This window comes from Gobius niger (assembly GCF_951799975.1).
Source record: "Gobius niger genome assembly, chromosome: 1".
NCBI classification, from domain to species: domain Eukaryota; kingdom Metazoa; phylum Chordata; class Actinopteri; order Gobiiformes; family Gobiidae; genus Gobius; species Gobius niger.
This window is the reverse complement of record NC_136852.1, coordinates 19718339-19738671: the sequence shown is the minus strand read 5'-3', so window position 1 is coordinate 19738671 and position 20333 is coordinate 19718339. Positions and strand designations below refer to the sequence as shown.

The window sequence follows — 20333 nt, the reverse complement described above, 5'->3', positions numbered from 1 at the left end:
GCTTGTTTTTCGAAAGCTGTTCTGTTTTGATAGGTGTAGTCATTATATTTGATCACTATGATAACTAACCTATATTAGACCAATAGGCTATTTGTAGTTTTTAATCTTGTGCTTGTCTCGTGCTTTTTGCCATAGTCTCATAGCCTATGTTTATTTAGATCGATATGTTGCCTAATTTTTAGCAATATGATAGAGATTTGGCCAAACAAAAATCAAGGCTGCCTCTAATGACTGTAAAATAAGTTTAGGGTTACAATGAAAGTGCCCTGCCTTTATTTTGAAACCGGGGGTTTTCTTTATTTGATGTGACTTGATGGTAGTAGTGGGCAGCGGTGGAGAGAGGCCACCAGCAGAGGCAGGTACAGGTGTGTGTGTGTATGTGTGTTGTTCTGCTCATGCTGAATGAATGAAGGAGAAGAGGGTGGCTGAAGTCGTGAGGTCTAGAAAGAGAGAAAGAATCAAAAGAAAACAAGAAGAGGGCGTGTAAATAATAGGAAAACGCGCTGGAATTTAGAAGAGGATGTCGGAGAGAGTAGCATCGTGTGGGAGCTTGTATGACAGCACCAACCTGCTGCTACAGTATTGCAACAACGGTGAGTTGTTTTTATTAAATGTGTCCGCTGAAGCCGATGTCCTGAAATGACCCGATATGTTCTGGGCTGTGAGCATGAAGAAATGCCAGATGAAAACAGCACAATCCTATAGGTTAAAGTGTGAAACCATTTAGGCTGCTGCTGTTGCTGCTATGGTTGTTTTCCATGCTGTTCATTCCGTCCTTTTACACAAATCAAATGCAAATCTTTACTGTTGTAAAGACATTTATACCCGCTGTGTGATGTTGTTTTATGATCATCTGAAATTCCCTGATGTCCTTCATGTTAATGAAAGGCAAAGTGTTTCACTTTGTGCTTCTCTGTTGGTTTGATCCGTTTGCTCACTTTGCTCATGTTCAACCCCGTGGATTTGGAAGAGGCTCAGTCCAACTTTGTGCTTTGATCAGTTTCCTGTTCTCTGCCATCTGCTGTAACCAGAGAGTGTCTGTCCATCAGGTCTGCTTTACACCACCACCACCACCCCTCTCTATGAGAATGTAGTATCAGCATGGAGTAAAGCTGTATAATTACAAGAGCTAAACATGTTTCAAACCTTAGTTTTCTTCTATTTTTTTTTTTATGGCTATATTAATTTGAATTAATGGGAAGATCGGTCATTAATAAAATGGATAATAAATATCTCCTTGAACTGACAGCAATGGACCTTGACTGTATCTTTTGATCATGACTTTTTACCTGTTGCCCATAAGTTATAAGTGTGACGTGTGATCTGTGAAATCAGTGAGAATAGATTTTAAATCTGGTGTAAAAATGCCTATTTCATTTGGTTGTTAGATTTCTGCTTTTTTTTTTAGAAATACTGCTTTCAATTATGAGTGTATTCCAGTCTTTGGGGTTGGAGATCACACATTGAATGGGACAAGACCAGTGATTCCTACAAACTCCATCTCACACACTCTTTACACTGTCAATCGCGCATTCACACATCAACAGCAATGCACAACTAGAACTCAAACTGGAGTGTAGCAATTTTATAGACAATACAATTCACTGGCCACTGCAGATGACACTTTTTAACACCAATTTAGGCTTCAATTTACAGCTTAATTTGCTTGTGTTTATATCAATAAATATATTATTTTACGTTCCATTATTTGTCCAAAATGGATTGTCGTAAGAATAAAATGACAGAATAGTCACAGTATTTGGCTTGTGTTTATAATTGTGTTCTGTGGTGTATGTGTGTGTGTCATTCATTGGTTGATCCACTCTGTTCTGACCCATCTCGTCCTGACAGTGCCTATAGTCTTCCTCATGCTGCTGATGCTGGTGCAGTGTGTCTGTGTGTTCCAAGCTCCTCCCTCTTTCACGCCTGTGCCACTGCCTGTGGATAACCCTGACTGAAGAAAACGACGAGGCGACGGGGGGAGGAGGCAGACAGAATGAAGAGATGGGAGTGGTCCAGGAAGTGAAGCTGAAGGGGTTTGTGTGAATAAGGGAGGGAGGGAGGGAGGGGGCAGAAACAAGGAAAGTGCCGGTGCTATTAGGGAGCCTCTGGGGGGGACAGGAGTGTGAGCCAGTGGACTCTAGCGGACACTGCTGTGGTCAGACGGACAGATTGGACAGACTGACTGACAGGAGGAGTGATCAGGCGATTATGGCAGGTAGGCAAGAAGAGATTTGAGCTATAGCTTCACTGCCCCACACTGACCCCCTATTGTCCATTAGCATCCCTCCCTCTCTCACTTTGACACGATGTCTCACCCCCAACGCATCTCTCTGATTTGATTTCTTCATTTTCTTCCTCCTCCTTTCCCCTTAGCATCCATTTGAGCTGTGGTCATTGATTAGATTCCACACTGCACCTACTTTCTTATGATGCCGTGTCATAAAGAGCTATGGACGTTGATGGCTGCTTTATTGTTTAATGCTTGTGTCTAATTCAAATTCACAGCCTTTATTGGAGAAATGATGGGAAACCACTGTTGTGTGTAATCATGATCCAAGGGCAGAGAGTGAAGGTGCTGCAGTGTTTAACACAAATGTGAATAGACAGATTTTCACAGTCTTTAACTCTTACTGTTTAGTGTTTACACATATAGCACACCCTAACCTTTAAGAGTAATCCTAGGTCTACAAGTATTCATTCTCAGAATAGCTAATTGTTTTTGTATTTCTGTAAAGAATTTCTGCCCTTATGTTCAATCCACTGTTGTGATGATGTCGGCATATACTGTTCAAGTCAGAAATGGCAAGAATGCAAAATTCTGACCCTCCGCAGGATCCTTGATTATCAGCAGACAGACCGTTTTAGCAATTCTTAAATGCCAAAAGAAAGGACTGCTTCCATTCGTACTCATGGTCTCTGTTATCTCGTCCTCAATCCCATTTCTCAGTAATGAATTCACCATGCACTGCACACAAGAGGTGACTATGAAGTTTCGTCATTGACCAGTCGCTGTGTCCTCTCTCTCCTCCCACCTGCCATCTGCACCTCCTACTGCCCAGGAGGTCTGCTGTACATAAATGACATGCTCTATTTGACTTTGAAACTGATCAGAGTTTTGTAACTTTATACCATACTGAAAATTATCAGCCTTACAATCTTTGGTTTCTTAGCTGAGAATAGAGAAAGAAGATCCAATGGATGAAGTCAGCGCATTACAAAATTAAATAGATAAATAAAATTGCACAATTCTGTGTAATAGTAGTTGTTGCAATTATTTAGTTTATTGTTGTACAAACATTTCCTTATGTATTTAAATCATCATGGTCATAACATGCCACAAGGTGTTTGTTAAGGTAAAGGCAGAATGTTGAATGCAATATTTGCTGTGTGAAGCACACTGCCTGCACAAGTGCCTTTTTTGGTAAAATGCTCTAACCTTCTTGATGCAAATGCATTGCTTGATGCTGTCTCATTTGACTGATATGGTACAACAGTAACAGTGTGCTCTTTGTCCTCTGCACCAGCTCCCACAATTTACAAAAACTGAACATTGACTATTTTCTTTCTGTTCTAGAAATATTCTGCCTATAATCTGGTAAAGTATAGGCCACAATGATCCATACTGGGCTTTTTAACTTGGATAATTTGTGTCTAGTGGAGGCAGACCATGTCTAGACAGAAACTGGTCTGGAGTTTTTCAATGAGTGATGCATGAAGTGGCAAGACAGATGAAAAAATATGTACCACTGTTGTGTGTGAATCTGTGTAATTTCAGTGTGCAGCAATCAATCAATATTTGGTAATCATACTACATAATCATTTTAAGCAAATCAGTATGAGAAAGCTTTCTCATCTGTTGCCAGAGGTGTTTTCCGTCTAATTTTTGTTTCCCCAAGCCCAAGTCTAAATGATTTTTTAACCATTATATTCATTTGCCTGTAGATGACACGGTGTCGGCCAGTAGTAACATGGACATGGAGGATCGGGTGTCCCACCTGGAGCAGAGGCTGCAGCTGCAGGAGGATGAGATCCAGCTTCTGAAAGCGGCTCTTGCTGATGCTCTGCGGCGCCTGGGCTACTGTGAGGAACACAGTCTGGGCATTCAACAGGGAGCACGGAGACCTTTGTCTACGGCTGCTGTTACCCCTCCAACCAAAGGTAAGGCGATAGGCTGATAATGAGAGACGACAGTCAAATTATTTATTTCTGTTTAACCTGATCAGTAAATCAACAGTTACTGTATAATGGATTTATAGGATTCATATTGAATATCTACGTTTGCCTTAATGCTGTGGCTAATGTCATTTTCAGTGCGTCAGCTGCTGCAGGCTCTTCCCTCCAGACCACTGAGTAATGGCTATGTCCAGCAGAAACGCATGCTCTCCTCTCCTTCATCTCCAAAGAAAGAGACACTGCAGTCTATTAAGAGGTAAATACTGTATGTGAAGTTAACCAAGCTGTTCTTCTATCTACTCTCAAAGTAGTACTCAATTCACTGGGCACCTTTATGTGAAACGTGGTTCAGCAACAAAGGCTCTTATGATCTCTGATCTTTGTCACATTCAGAAAAAGCCAGTCCACGGAGCGTTTGACCCTTGTGAAGAGAGAACTAGGGTTAGAAAGTCGCAGCAGAACCACTTCATCCAGCAGCTCATCTGGAGGCAAAAGGTAATGCTACTCTGCATGGTGTATAGTGAAATAAATAATCACACCTCTTTATAGTTAATTTCATGAGAACATTTTAATGCATTGTGCTACAAAGCAAGATTTACGCTCTTGTTGCATTTTGGAAGATCTTGCTTCTTGTCTTAAGGTCACAGAGAAAACCTTATTTGTCTATAGTTAATCTAAAATATCAACAGGAACCAATGGGCTGTGGCTGAGCTGTGCACACAACATCACTTAATATCCCTCAACATCACTCACCATCACTCTAGAAAATAAAGTATGTCTAAAACACAGTTACGTCAAACATTTAGAAAAAACAAAGTGAACACTCTCTGGATCCTCTCCTGCCTGGCCTTTGTGTTGATGGTATTACTTATGCAAACATTGAAGAGGAGGCGGAGTATCTGTCGGAGGGGCTGGTCTTCAGGGGGAAGTGTTCTGTGATTGGATGGTGCTCTTCTCAGGCAGAGCTAAAAGTTGGCTGAGAGCTGAGGAAGTTGCTTGTGTGTTGCTGCTCAATACAGGAACGGCTCTGACACTCTTGTTATCTAAATAACGGAAAGCTTGTCGTCATGAAGAAGTCCTCCAGGTAAATGTAGCTTTTATATAATACAAACACTAACTAAAAGATTATGATGGAAAACAAATATATAAAAGTGTGCAATATTATTTGTGACCCAACTTTGGATTGCTAAATGGGGCTTGGTAACATAATTGTTGCTTGCTGCTTTGATGTTTCATTCTTTCTTGATCGGACAATGAGAATCTATACTTTCTGTCTCCAGTTGTCTCTGTTGCCAGTAAAAGTGTTTCATAAAATGTTCAGTGTTAACATAGTCTTCAGCCTTTTTATTTATCTGAGGAAGTGGCTTTTTGACTGTCACACGAAATGTTTGATGCAGCGGTTACAGGCTCAGGCTGCAGGGCAATGGGGAGGGGCAGCAGCATAGTAACTGAACACAGAAACATAATCCAGCTGGCTCTGAAGAATACAAAACATTTCCATGAAGACTACAATAGAACTACTGCATGTTAGTTCTTTGTCACTTTTTCATCAAAAGAAGACATGTTAACATAGATTTAAAAAGATATATCTTTTGTCAAATTAGCCAAATTTCTTTTCCCCTATGTAATATACTGAATTCAAGTAAAGTGAATGAAGAAAATGCTAGAAGTGCTTAATTTTGCACTTTAGAACATGATGATCTATTGAATCCATTGCATGAGGCTTGTGTGTTGCTGGCAGCTGTTCTGCTGACTGTGCAGTAACAATAACATTGATCAGCCTCCAGCTTTTTATGCACCAAACATGACCAGCCAGTTCCTGGTAGCAATTAACCCATTCATGGCTGTTGTAACAAAGTTTAATAATATTTACACTTTCTGTCCTCTTTAAATATGCCTTACTAGTAAATCAAGACCCATCTAACTTCATATGTTCCTGCTCTGCAGAGCTTTACCTCATTAGAGCTGGTCTCTTCTCATTCACTGCAGACCTTCATTCATAATGAATCCGGATATGGGCCCAGCACTTGGAGATTGCTTCACTTTACAAGCTGCGACCACTAGCTCACAAATGTATTGCCTCCACTATCCACACACTTATTAGAAATGTTTTTAGTTAAATGCATTTTACAGGCATTCAAATAATAAACTAGAGAAAAAAAAAACTACAAGTAATACATCTGTTTCTGCTTGCTTTTAAAGAAGCACTCTGGCCACTGTGAAATGTTTCAAGGCTCCCTCTGAGCTGTCCATTAGTGTTACCAAGCATAAGCACTTGGGAGCTTGATCTGCAGAGATGGAAAATGAGTGTCTTCCTTGAAAGGGGGAAGATTTTAACAAGTCCTGATAAAGACCATGGTCATAATGATGGCTCCGAGTCTGACTTCAGTTGTTCAGTAATGCTCAGTGTTTTTCAGAGTGTGAGTAAAAAGCCACTCGTCTGGCTCCATTTTAATGAATGCCCTGTTTGTGCATTCCCTCCTGAAACCTGGTGACTGGGCCTCCTACCACATTGCTCTCTGCTACACTCTGTGGCCCTCCTGCGCTGTGCCCATGCCAATTTCCCAGCATGCACCGCTTTAATTACTGGATGTGAGACTGTCCACTCTTCAGACTGGCAGACAACTCACACATGCTCCTGTCCTGTGTAATGTAATGGTACCAACCCGGCTTTTATGTGGTCACTTCAAAGAAACCACGCCCTGCATTGCCCTCTCCATCTGTTCTCAGCACACACAGGCAGACAGAGCTTGCACGTTTAGTCAACCTTATATTCCTCCATGAAAGTCGGTCGTATTGTCTGCTCTGCTTCCCAGTTAACCCCCCTCTTAGAAAATTGACATATTTTACAATTAACATATTACGTCTTCATGAACTAATACAATTTATGTAATAAGAAATTAACATATTTTTAACTTTAGGTGAAAACTCAAAGAGTGTCAGTCCCAAACAGTGTGTAAAATTATACTGTATCTTCTTGTGAGCAAATATTTACCTAGAGCAGCGCATTATGAGCTGGTGCTGAGTTGGAAAGCCAATATTGGTCTTATCTCTCTTTACTGTGCGATTGTTGCATAGTGACGTTCACCTCAGCTGAGGCCTGCAGCATCCTTCAGTGTTTGGTTGACAGGGGACTGACTGCTGCTGAGTGAGCATGAGGGACAGTGGGAATTGATTGATTGACAGCTCAGATGATGCAGCTGCCCCTTCAGCTTAGCCACAACCAAGTCTACTGTGCACCTTTGGCAAATGAAAGTGACCTAATTTTACATTTCATGTTATCTTCTGGTATTTTACTTGCCACATTCATGTTCTCCAAACAATACATCCAATCCTCAGCACGTGTTAAAGGGACTAGATGGAAGTTGACATTCACACTCACCACTGCCACCTGCAGGTTTCCAGCAGAAGTTGTGGTGAATTGGTCTGGGCTCATTCTACACATTAGGACATTGCTAGAGCATGTAGGGGGTAGAAAATACATACTTTTAACATTTTTAAACTCTCGTCTAGTCCCATTAATAAGCCATAACATGGTTATTAATATGCACACAGGACATTCTACATCAGAATGACCACAGCTTCTAAATAATTGTAATTTTCTTTTTCAGCAAATCCAAAGAGTGTACCTTTAATGCAGGTATGGTTCATTCGAATGACTTTCACTCTCAGTTATCTTTTGTTATAGACGGTACATTGTGGAGATTTAAACATTGAGCTAATCTCAAACAGCTACCGAATTGGCAGCTGTCAGTGACTATTTCGATCCTAATATTTGTGTAAATGATATGACTAATAACACAGTTTTGTCTTTGACCAGAGGACGGCTATGTGCGAATGTTCCTCCGAGGTCGTCCTGTGACCATGCACCTCCCGGACGATCAGAAGGAGAGCTACAGCCTTGACCACAAGGCTGCGCTGCCTGACCGCAAACTGAAACTGCAGTGGGTGTATCCTTGATATATTGTATGTGTAAGACCAAATATGTTAATGTTTTATTTTTAGATTTTCCTTATGTCCCATTTACTGTATGGCCTAAAACGTTCACAATACACTACGTAAAGCCAAGTCAATTTCAGATCTACACTCGTGTGACATTGTTCCTTAATTGTGGAGCAGTTATGGTTATCGTGGGCGTGATTGCCGCTCGAACCTGTACTTGCTGCCGACCGGAGAGATTGTATATTTCAATGCGTCAGTCGTGGTGCTTTACAACACGGAGGAGCAGCAACAGAGACATTACCTGGGCCACAACGATGATGTCAAATGGTGAGCAAATTAATACTTAAATGACAAAGTTTTCTGAATTCATAATGATACACAGGGCTATGCTGTATGTCAGTGTTCACCCTGCTCTTGTCAACATTGCATTGCTTTATAGGCCTATTAGATGCACATTAAGATGGGCATAATGTGTAATCAATTGGCAAGGGCATTTAGTTAAATTGTTAAATACTTTTCTGCTTGTTTGGATTCTGGACACTGGAGATTTTATTTCTCCATGATTAAAACTGTGTTTTTCTCCTTTCAGCTTAAGCGTGCATCCTGACATGGTAACCATTGCAACGGGCCAAGTCGCAGGAAACACCAAAGATGGAAAGGTGCCTTGAAAGTAACACACTGACTGATTGTTAGGTTATACAAGAAGCGTTCACTATTCATCATAGTTTAAAATTTTACAACTTTGAAGGTAATTTAATGCACAGTTGAAAAACAAAAAATCCAATACATAAATGACACAGCACAAAAGAGGGTCCTAAAAAGTAAACAATGTATCTACGATAAAAAAAAAACGCTACAACTAAGATGGCATTAAATTGCACACAGCCACAAACATACACAAGTCTTCATGTGTTAAATGAATCTCTGTGCAGTCTCTTGCTCCTCACGTCCGTGTGTGGGACTCTGTGAGCCTTAACACGCTGCACGTTCTCGGGATGGGAGTGTTTGACCGCGCTGTCACCTGTGTGGCTTTCTCCAAATCCGTAAGCAACCTATTGGTTTAGTCCACTCCTGACAGCAGACAGGCTTTGACTTTGATAGCAACACATGCATTGTTTCCTATTTGCAGAATGGAGGTGCTTTCTTGTGTGCAGTGGATGATGCCAACGATCACATCCTGTCTGTTTGGAATTGGCAGAAAGAGAAGCAGTTGGCGGAAGTTAAGGTAAACTGAACTGGTCTCAATGAAATTACTTTTACCACTTTATATACAATTTCATTCCATATTTATCTTCAGTGCTCCAATGATTCTGTATTGGGTGCTGCATTCCATCCTATGGACGCCAACCTGATTGTTACTTGTGGCAAATCTCACATCAACTTCTGGACCGTGGAAGGCACCACTCTCAGTAAACGACAGGGGATATTTGAGGTAAGAAGAAATATTAGAGTTTGAACTTTCACTGATATATTCTTGGATTATCCATATTAAATATATATCTGTTACTCTTCTGTAGAAACACGATAAACCAAAGTATGTACTTTGTGTGGCATTTGCTGAGAATGGCGATGCCATAACAGGAGACTCCAGTGGAAACATCTACATCTGGGCAAAAGGTATGCCTGTTAGTATTGAATGTGTCTGTGTGTATTTCATATCTCTCAGAGATTCTAGACATTTAGGTGCAGTAACCAAGTGTGTCAGTGCCATGATCTTCTTACAATATTTGTATTTTTTTTTTTCAGGGGGGAACCGCATCAGTCAGGTGATGTCTGGAGCCCATGAGGGAGGCATCTTCTCTCTGTGTGTGCTGAAGGATGGCACTCTGGTTTCTGGGGGAGGGAAGGACCGCAAGCTAGTCCTGTGGGACCGTGACTACAAAAAACAGTCTGAGATGGAGGTAAGTTACATAGTAGTCAACCACAAATGGTGGTATTTATACTGGTTTGCATGGATGGTTTTGCTGAACAAAGGGCAACTGGTCTGAGGAGTGAAAATTAAACTCTGCTATTTGGTTAGTTGGTTAGTGTCAACAAAAAGTCCTTGTTCATAGGTGGGCGAAGCATTTGGACCAGTCCGAGCAGTAGCTGAAGGAAAACAAGGAGAGCTCTTTGTTGGCACCACCAAAAACGCCATAGTCAGAGCAGCTTTCCCTGACACCTTAACTCCAATTGTACAGGTATTTTCTATCATTTATGGTTCTACTTTATTTAGCGATTAAAGCGTATACATAGTAGAATAACCAAACCTTGTGCTGGTTCACAGGGTCACACGGATGAGCTGTGGGGTCTGGACATTCATCCCACCATGGAGCAATTTGTGACCTGTTCTCAAGATAAACATGTTCATCTATGGGACACCAACACCCACCAGCCCATTTGGAGCAAGACCATTGAGGTGAGCAAGCGTATTGTAGCTTATTGTAAATGGAAACAAAATGATATATCTTTAATTCTCCATGCAACACCACAGGATCCAGGCCGGTCTGCAGGCTTCCATCCCAGTGGGGCTGTTGTGGCTGTGGGGACCATGACTGGAAGGTGAGAAACACTGCTTCTTTTCATCAGGCAACTTTTAACATTTAGATTTTTAAAGGGAAATTTAGTATTGCACTGCATCCAACTGGGCCTACATAGTCAGATCCAGACAATAAATTTACAGTATATCTACAATTGCTGGTGGTAACATCCGAGCTCTTAAGGTCGAGTACATAACAGTGTGTATGTAGGCTGAATACATGTAGGTGGCAGGCATATGAAGTGTGAATTTTAATTTACTTTTTATTTTATGCTTTTCTGCATTTTATTTTTCTCTCTTTTATGCTTTGTTCTGAGTAAATAGCTTCCATAAATAATAGACACTTATTATTATTATTTTTAGGTGGTTGGTGCTGGACACTGACACACGAGATCTTGTCTCAATGCACACGGATGGTAATGAGATCATCTCCAATGTCAAGTATTCTCCAGGTAATCCCTGCCTGCCAAACTGCACATCAATTATTAGTTTCCTTTCAGCCAAGTTATTATCTGTAACCATTTTGTCCCTTATTAGATGGAAACTTCTTGGCTGTCGCGTCAAATGACAACTTTGTGTACATCTACGCAGTGTCCGAGGGAGGCAGGAAGTACAGTCGTGTTGGTAAATGCACTGTATGTGTCGAACAAAAGCATTAATAAAAACATAAACAACATAATTAACAATCCAATATCAATAATGTATCAGGGTCACTCCAGCTTTGTAACTCACCTGGACTGGTCAAAAGACAGCCAATACCTGGTCACAAACTCCGGGGATTATGAGATCCTCTTCTGTAAGTCACATCAGTGTAAACGCAGATAATAACTTTCAGATGTGTGAATAACCTGTTTTGTTTAAAACTAGGGGAGGCCCCTAGTGGAAGACATGTGACCAACACGGACATAGTGCGTAACCTGCAATGGGCCACATCCACATGCACTCTGGGCTTCAGCACCTTTGGTAATATTTCTTGCACTTTCTTACACATGCTCAGGGTGTATTTATTGTTTTGTCTGTCAACCCAAAGGTCAGTTTGTGAACTTTTGGATTATTTGCTTGTTTCTTCAGGTATATGGCCGGATGGTGCAGATGGTACTGACATCAACGCTGCCTGTCGGTCACATGATGGATCTCTTCTGGCTTCTGCCGATGATTTTGGGAAAGTGCACTTGTTTTCTTTCCCCAGTTCACAACCAAGGGTCAGTAATTCCATAGATATTTGGTAAACCTAAAAGAAGAAAAAAAACTTGATCTTCATTTATTTATTCTTTCACTCATTTTTAGGCTCCAAGCCATGAGTACAGTGGCCACAGCAGTCATGTGACCAATGTTGCCTTCCTGCATGATGATAGTCACCTCATCTCCACTGGAGGTAAAGACACCAGCGTCCTACAGTGGGTCATGGCCTAGACTCAAGTATCCTCTACTCCTCATCCTTTCACCGTCACTGTATGGGCCTCCACACCAATGAGGCTGCATCTCCACTGTGCCTACAGTCACTCACTGACAATAGCTCGGATGACCTAGCTAAAACCGTTATACATTTGCAACAAATTTAGTAGTATTAAAGTAAGAAATACATTTGCAGTGCTTGGATGTTAAATGCTTAAGCAGTATACTGTAGTGCTCTTCTTATGCACATGTTCATATTCAGTGATGGATGAATATTATTAGGTTAAAAATGCTTGAATGTCACCCTACAGTCTGTAATGTTACTTCCACTCGTGCCTACACCAGACTCATGTGCGGCCCTTTAATTGAACTTCTAACTGTAAGCGACGCGTGATTGTGATTTAAGTGTTTACACTTATTATGAAATGAACTATCAAGAATGTACACTGCTGAATTAAATATGTAATTTGTATTGTAAGTTAATCACTGTAGTGGACACATGAAAAAGTATTGAAACAAGTACGTATGACATAATATGGTAATTTGAATGCATGCTTGTTCCAGCAGAGGCAAGAGTGAATTAAAATAGGTGGTACTACCCTTGAAAACCTCTCAGAACGCAGATGTGAACATTTATATTGTGTTTATGTAACCAATCTATGGTATGATGGTACTGTTCTCATTGTTATGGGATGCTCATCACTACTGAAACTATAATGCTAAAGGCTGAGCATGACCGGGCCCTCTTCTGTAGATTTTGTCCATATCACAAAGGTCTATAGAGTAAGTAACTATCCAATACTATATATATTGCAGTATATTTGAATGGCTGTTATTTAATAATTAACTGTTAACTATGATATTCTTGTGGCACTTTTAGCAGTTGACGGATGTAGAACGCTGTTAGCTTGAGCTTCAGTTTTGTTAATAAAGTTTTTACTTGAGCACTTCTGATAAAGACCCTTGTATTACCTTTAAAAAGGAAGAAAAAAAACTAATTTGCAAACAAACATGAAACACAGAGAAAAAGGATGTGTTTTAGAGGTGTCTTTTATTCTGCAAGAAATAAATAGTTTTCAGTTTAGAAACAGTTGGGGCTCGCCCTTCCAAAGATTGAAAGTGTTTGTCATGTAGCAAACATTCAAGCTTAGGGCTGTTTTTTAGTTCAAGTTTAGTCATGACAAAAGGCTACAGGTGAGTGTGCTCTCCTCTGCAGGCACCCCCTAGTGGAGGATGAAAAGCATTGCACTCATACCCTTACAAAATGTCAGCAATCAGTCCGAGTTAATTACTGAATTTGTCAACAGTTATTGTTGAGCATGGCTTAAAACAAAGTGTTCACAGGTGTCTGACAGGTCTGTTTATTCATTGAAGTCTCTGCTGAAGTCTATAAAATTCAAACTTCATAGTTTCACCAGCCTCATAATAATTATAATTGGTTTTAATGCAATGCTTCACAATTTCACCGTCCATTATGTATCTTTAGTGTTGTGACAACTGTGACTTTTTTAGTCTTGAGTTACTGTTTTAGTCTTGGATTCATTATTTAAATTAAATTCACAAAAAAGCGCCTCCACTGGAGAATGAATGTCAAGCAAAATGGGTTGAAACATTTTTTTTTTATATTTAAACTGGATTACACATCCAATGTTTGTCCAAGTGATCACAAAGGTTTCTACAAACAATAAATTGTTTGTCTTCAACCTATGTGACGGTGAGCCCTTGTACTTTATGCAAACAAAATAAACACTGGATATTTACTTATGTCGGCCTAAAAGGCAGATACAATACTACCGTACAATGATTCTCACAGTTATATCAATGGTGTAGCATAAAGTCTTGTGGGAAACGTCACAGTCGTTACATAAAGTAAAAACCCATTAATATCCCTTATTTTTAGACTATTAATATACTTTTAGACCTTAAGTGAGAGTTTAGTGAGCAGTCAGCCACTCTGGTATTGAACATTTTACAAGGACTTTTTAAACTAGTTTGAAAACAAAAGAAAAAAATAAATACTACATTAAAATAAGTGCATTGATCAAGAGTAGATGTATGCAACCTGGTCTGATTTTTCAGACAGCAATGTGACAGATCATCCACAACAAACAAAATAAACTATATTGAGCAGCATGCTGTTGAAAGTACACTCATACGACTAAAATACCACACCATGCACACATACATTCACACAAGATTTGGCAAAATACTGATTTACATATCCTCTCCATATGTGCCTCTATCCCTACTCATTCTCCCAACGGCAGGTTTTTGCATTTCAGTTTTGAAAATACATCAAAATGATGGCAACTGTGGCATCGTGAAAGCAAAGCTTTAAAAAGCATATCAGATTTTTTATTTTTTTTTGCGCCTTGTTACTACATCTCCCATGTCCCAAAGTAAGGCAGGAAGTAAATTCATAAACTGTCAAGAACTTTTCTTCAACCATTGAGAGGCACCACCAACCAATGTAGAAGCCTGATTGACACTAGAGGGCAGTAGAGACAAAAGTCTACTGACTGGAATCTTAAAACAGCTGTAACACAAGGCAAGCGCAACATAAACACATCCACTTTGTGGACGGACAGGCTCAATTCTTCAAATACTGCCTTTGAGTCACGTTCTTATCACTGATGTTTTTTGTACCTTGCTCCTCTTGAAGGCTCATAAATGCTGATTTTGCAGTGGCTTGTTCCATTGTTAGGCCATGTAAATGAAGGTGTTGATGTCTGCCTCGTCTCTCTTTATGTACTTGTGTTCAATGAGCCACTCAATCTGCTCCTTGATCATTTTCTTCTGAGGTAGAAACATGTTCTTCAGGATCTCCACCAGCTCCGTCTGCAGCTGAGCATTACTGATTCTCTTCCTCATCTTCATTATTTGGATAATGGCCTCCTGAAGAGAAAATGCCACTTTTATGACTCGCACCAGCAAATTATATAAGACCTTAAGAAAACCAAACAGCCTAATGCACGGTCTGTACCTGAGTTCGAAGGATTCTGAGCTGCACAATTCCCTCATTTTCTTCTTCTCTCATTCTCTCTGTTGTGAGTTGCAATCGACCAATTAGATTTATCTTTCCTCGCTTCTGGACTTTGTTGTTTTTACTGTATCGCAGGAAAAACATTGTAAGGATCACATGAGAGTAAGTACAGATGTATCACAACCTTATTTCAGTATATAAACGTACATGAGCGAAAAGTCCTGGTTCACATAAAAGAGCGTAGCATCTGTAAAGTCTTTGGGTGAGTTAACAGGTGGGTCGTATGACAAAACTTGTCTCTTCAGTTTAGGGAAAGCCACCAGAGACTATAAAATATAGTATAAAAAGGTACTTGAACATTGTTTATCCAAATTATTTTTAAAATGTAACAGTGTATTTTTCTGACCCAAAGTGTGCGGCGCAGCTCAGCATCAGGCAGCTCTGTGGCCAGTTTTAGGTTCTCAAAGCTGATCCTCTCTCTCGGGCGCTGGTTCCAGGCAAACAACACAGCCAACTGAAACGTGGTCACCTCCAGATCATATTGTCCCACCTCATTTTTAAAAGTGATCTTTGATGGACAAGGGTAAACAAACAAGACATAAAACACGCTCATAACATATATCAACACACTTAAAGACTGAGATATCCTTCTCACTCACAATGCCGTTGGACATGAGGTGATGCCAGTGGAGCTTGCGGCCGCTGTGGTTCTTCTTGTAAAAATCTTCTACTTCGGGAATCAGGTCTTCCAGCTCAGTTGGTAACGAGACAAAAACCTTCTCACTGCTCCGTGACCAGGCTCCAGCATTCAGGATCTTAATGTTCACACTGTCCGCTGCAGAGAGGACACACATAACATTCTTTTTATTTATTATTTCAAAAGATTCAAAGGATTTAAAAAGTGAAAAATGCGATAATCATACTGTTAACTTATTGTCTAAATATTTACGCACCTGGTAGAGCCAACTTGTTGTGTTTATGCACTTCTTTGAAGACCTGGTTTAGATCCTCTGATACTTTAATATCCTGGAACATTCGGGCCAGTTTATTGACATAGTCGGCAGGCATCCCGACTTCCTACAAAAGCAAAAGGCGCCCCAAAAAGACAATGTTAATCCCACTGAAATATGGCACTACGAGCTTCATTCTTCCTTCTGGAGCGACAGGAAATGCATCACTGTGTATCTCACCCTCAGCCACTCCACCATGTTTTCCTCAATCTCACTATCTGCTGAAATGTCGAGGATCAGGCGCCTCGTGAGGTGCGCTTTGTGGTACCGCATGAAGACGTCTTTGTTCTGAACATACTTTAACACCAAAAGCTGCAATATGAAGATTTGTTTGTAAAAAATATGAGCATGGATGAGGCCCATTGACACAGACAAAGAGAACTACTCACCACTTCTTTGAGTTTGAGCTCAATCTCTTCCGATGTGAGCTTCTTACTGAGTGGTGTTTTCCTCAGAAGCATGTCACAGTAGTTTGCCAGTAGCTCAGGGCACTTAGACTCGGGCTGTGTCTTCATGCCCACACTTACATGAACAAAAAAGGCAGATCAATGCATTATTATTTAGCACAAACATCTTCAACATTAACTTACAAATTACATATATAATGCACTTACCCTTTCTGCTTCAATGGTAACTCCAGTTTGAAAATTGTGGCATCATTGACAACAGCCTTGTAGGCCTGTAACAAAAAGTAAATTATATATAAAATAGTTAGATCGACTAAATTACCAACAACTGAAAATATAACCGACCTTATCCCTGGCTGTGAGAAAGCGGGGGTCATCCTGAAAAGCTTCTTTAACTAGTTTACTAAAGCGATTAAATAGAGTAAGCAATTGCTCAACATATTTTTCCGAGTCCTGTAGAAAAATACAACATACATGTGTGAGACACTGAACGTTTTATAAGTTACCGTTGTTTTGAGTGTCGCTTTTACGTACAGTAGTAATAGTCTCAGCAGTGGCCACCATGTCGGCCAATCCAGCACTGACGATGTGCTCTTCAAGATCTTTCAGCATTGGCTCAATTCCACAGGGAACTTTGTCCATCAAAGAAAACATCAGGTGTAGCTCTGATTGCCGAAAACAAAACATGGGTTTCACAAAAGGAGAAAGCGGTTTGAAAAATGGTGATGTTTAGTGCTTACTGTCTGTCTCATTGTGTTTGATCATTCCTGGACATTCTGCGAGGATCGTTTCTTTAAACGAAGTTACAAGAGCATTCACACAACATTCCATAAGCTGAAACAAAAAAAAACATTGAACACATTTGAAAAGGCCATGCATGAAAAACTAATTTTGCAACCGAGTGACGTACTGCTTGAACAGAGTTACATTCACGGCGTGTCTCTAAATATCTAAGTGCTCTCTTTTCCTCTTCTCTCAACTTTGAATCTGCCTGCAAGGAAAAACATGGCATGACAATACATACAAATAGCAAAATAACATTTCAAACAATAAGTACAACCTGATTTTTTAAGGTACATAGCAATTTGACCTACAAAACTTCAGCAGTAATTGTAGTCCATCTGTACCCAGCATTATGTACTTGATTTTTATTCTGTTATGTGTGAGTGTGTGTGTAGAGGGGTAGGCAAGGGGGTGTAGGTGTGTGTGTGTACAAGACCATTGTGATACATGTAAATATTGGGAGGGTGGGTCGGGCGAGAATGTTTTACATGTCTTTTTAAATGGAAAGCACTTTGTAATGCACTTGTGTACAAAAAGCGTTTTATAAATAAAGTGTTGAGTGATTGAAAATGAAAATTAATTTTCTTACGTATTTCATGTAGTTTTGAACACCGTTCTGTTGCAGGTAAGATGGAGCTTGTGTGCGGTAAAACCTCTCTGTTGAATCCAGATAGGCCTTTTCAAAGTTGTCCCTGTAAATCTGCAGCTTGTCCTCTGGATTTGAACATAGGTTTACTGGACAGAAACAAGAATGTTTGGTTACTCGTGACACTATCAGCCCATTTAATACTAGTCTTCTATATTTGGCGTACATTTTTACATTTTGAGTAATGCTTACTTCTATAATGGATTACATTTCTGAAGACTTTGTTTTACATAATAGTCTCTTACCATACGATTCACGGACTCCTATAACTAGCTGTGAGTCAAAGGCGTCACCGAGCCTTTCAGCGTGGACGAGTTTCATGGCACTGTCCTGCAGCCGGCTCTTAATGTTTGAAAATATTGATTCATTCCAAGTGTCCAACATTAGCTGAAAAATAAAAGAAGCTACTCATTTTGTGTCTAAAGTCCTCCTCAGTAATTAACAGGAATTAAATAAGGATTGTATTTCCAATAAGCAACATTTAACATTTAAATAAATACCTCCATTCATATAAAATCATTTTCTGTTTTAGACTGTTACCTTTCGCACAATACTGTCCTCCATGTTAGATTTCTTGTTACTGCCCTGTTTGCCCATTAGTGTAATCTCCAGCTGACAGAAAGGCTTAGGCAGGATGTCGCACTGAGTAAAAAACTTTCTCCACTCAATAATGTAGGCCTTTAGTAGCGCTGTGTCGTCCTGGTGGCTCAAAACCCGCTAAAACAGCAAAAATACAATCATCAGCTGTTATGAAGTCACAATATCTTATCATGTTTCTGCTCCACATACAGCCTGTGCTTGTTTGATGAAGTCTAATATGTCTTCTTTAAGAGCCTGATGAATTTTGGCGGGTCCTTTATCATCCCACAAGCAGACCGCGTGGACATCTCTGAAGTAAGAATAACATTCATTACAAAATTATATGTGGACACTAAGAAATGCATTGCTGCCCAGACATTTCTGACTCTAAAGAATGAAACACCAATTGGTAAGATCCACATTTTTTTGTGTCTATGAATGAAGTTGCAAATTTTGGAAGATTAGGAAACGCTGTGTCCAAAGATGCAACTGTGCTGGGCTTTTAGTCGATGGGATTCCCAATAAGAGTGACAAAAAGAAACAGTAACTTACGAGAACAAGTCAAACCACTGCTGCTTCGTGACTGGCTCCTGTCTGAGCAGTTTAAGAACAATGGGTCGCATCAACTCCCATTTATCCTCAAATTGTAGGGACCCCTTGTTCTGGAGAAGACATAGGGGTAAAAATGAAATGAAAGAGCCAAAACGTTGTCACATACAAATACAAGGTGTTATAGGCTCTTTAACTAACAGGGAAATGAATCAGTGCAGCCGCTATAGCATTAGTAACGATTATCTGTGTGGGTTTTACAGCAAATAGCGGACCGTGCCATACGGTCAATGTAAACAAAGATACCACATTCAGGATTTACTGACGAAAGCAAATGTATTGAGTGACACCGACGAATAAAACTGCGCTTTATCTGCGGTAGAGGTTCGTAAACCGGGTTTTATTAAGAAACGTGGACTATTGCGGATAATTTGGATTTATAACTGGTTGGTAGTGATAACAATGACAGACTATGACTTAAGACGCACATCATTTCTCTTTATTTATTAGCAACGCTATTGTTATCGTAAGCGCTTGTAAATATCAGTTCTGGTAAAATAGTGTTTGCAAGGTTACTACTGATTCAGATAAAGTAACAGAAGTTGCTCAAAACAGTCAACAGAAGATATTTTTAAAACCTTCTTACCTTTAACAAATTAGACGACGCCATGTTTCCTCAACTTATCGTCTCGGGAAGCCTCGCGAGATCTGCAGGTCAAAGGCAGGCTGTGATCAGGTAAAGACATGGGACTATGGGTAAAACTGGAAACAAATCCAAAAACTTCAATCAGTCAATTATTTATTGCTGTCGATCTCATTTGAAATGTTGTTAATGTTTGATATTACTTCGTATATTTCTCCCAATTATGATCTATTTTCTTGTGGCATATGATTTGGAAACAGCAGCATAACTTTTGTAGTCTATCTAAACGTCCTAAAATATTGGGCAGAAAACAATTTATTTGATAACACTATGTGATAACAAGTTCAATCATTTGAAATACCTCTGTCAGTTTATATGAACTTCTCTTGGGCAAATTGAAAAAGACCTCATTAAAATCATAGACAAAAATATCTGTCTCAAAATACACTGTAAATGATTTTTCCCTGTGTTTCAACATCATCAATCAATCACACAAAATATATTTAAAAAGAAACAGTATATCACATGACTCTCATCATTATTTGAATTAATTTTGCATTTTACCAACACAGTAAGTTTTCATCCCCTATTCACATGGAAACGTCGGTAAAAGTAATCTTTGCCCTCTGAGTGAGTTAATCATTCAGCTGTAAAGCAGTGAGCATGTCTTGAAGCTTTGTCTTGAAGCTTTGACTGGAAGTG

At 39.8% G+C, this 20333-nt stretch overlaps 2 protein-coding genes across 3 annotated transcripts; one reads left to right on the top strand and one right to left on the bottom strand.

The window, feature by feature from the left end:
* Positions 1-315: 315 nt before the first annotated feature.
* Positions 316-13030, top strand: eml2 (EMAP like 2). Of its 2 annotated transcripts, XM_079582837.1 has the most exons (22): positions 316-593; positions 3946-4161; positions 4315-4432; positions 4570-4671; positions 7788-7816; positions 7997-8126; positions 8296-8445; positions 8708-8777; positions 9051-9161; positions 9248-9343; positions 9416-9550; positions 9636-9735; positions 9865-10019; positions 10173-10298; positions 10385-10516; positions 10592-10659; positions 11000-11088; positions 11174-11271; positions 11345-11432; positions 11504-11599; positions 11708-11838; positions 11924-13030. In XM_079582837.1, exons 1-22 carry the CDS (start codon positions 521-523, stop codon positions 12047-12049), a joined length of 2439 nt encoding a protein of 812 aa, XP_079438963.1. In that variant the 5' UTR covers positions 316-520; the 3' UTR covers positions 12050-13030. The 2 variants fall into 2 exon arrangements, with proteins under 2 accessions (XP_079438963.1, XP_079438964.1); XM_079582838.1 differs by lacking the exons at positions 316-593; positions 3946-4161; positions 4315-4432; positions 4570-4671 and adding an exon at positions 5150-5260 and having other exon boundaries at positions 11924-13028.
* A 30-nt stretch (positions 13031-13060) lies between these two features.
* LOC306983123 (cullin-5) lies at positions 13061-19682 on the bottom strand. Its single transcript, XM_079582857.1, has 19 exons — positions 19635-19682; positions 18992-19101; positions 18650-18749; positions 18401-18577; positions 18106-18247; positions 17804-17949; positions 17342-17422; positions 17172-17265; positions 16966-17096; positions 16777-16884; positions 16639-16703; positions 16414-16546; positions 16205-16336; positions 15968-16091; positions 15674-15849; positions 15421-15582; positions 15222-15340; positions 15015-15138; positions 13061-14926 (listed from the first exon to the last, which is right to left on the bottom strand). Exons 1-19 carry the CDS (start codon positions 19656-19658, stop codon positions 14732-14734), a joined length of 2343 nt encoding a protein of 780 aa, XP_079438983.1. The 5' UTR covers positions 19659-19682; the 3' UTR covers positions 13061-14731.
* Between the last annotated feature and the right edge of the window lie 651 nt (positions 19683-20333).

Bases quoted from the DNA above. Each gene is read 5' to 3' on its own strand.
- eml2 (XM_079582837.1), top strand. From the start codon at position 521: ATGTCGGAGAGAGTAGCATCGTGTGGGAGCTTGTATGACAGCACCAAC. The intron at 7,817-7,996 runs GTATGGTTCATT...GTCTTTGACCAG, and splicing joins AGAGTGTACCTTTAATGCAG to AGGACGGCTATGTGCGAATG. The intron at 10,299-10,384 runs GTATTTTCTATC...GCTGGTTCACAG, and splicing joins CCTTAACTCCAATTGTACAG to GGTCACACGGATGAGCTGTG.
- LOC306983123 (XM_079582857.1), bottom strand. From the start codon at position 19,658: ATGGCGTCGTCTAATTTGTTAAAG. The intron at 19,102-19,634 runs GTAAGAAGGTTT...TGTCTTCTCCAG, and splicing joins CGTCGTCTAATTTGTTAAAG to AACAAGGGGTCCCTACAATT. The intron at 18,248-18,400 runs GTAACAGTCTAA...TTTATTTTTCAG, and splicing joins AGGACAGTATTGTGCGAAAG to CTAATGTTGGACACTTGGAA.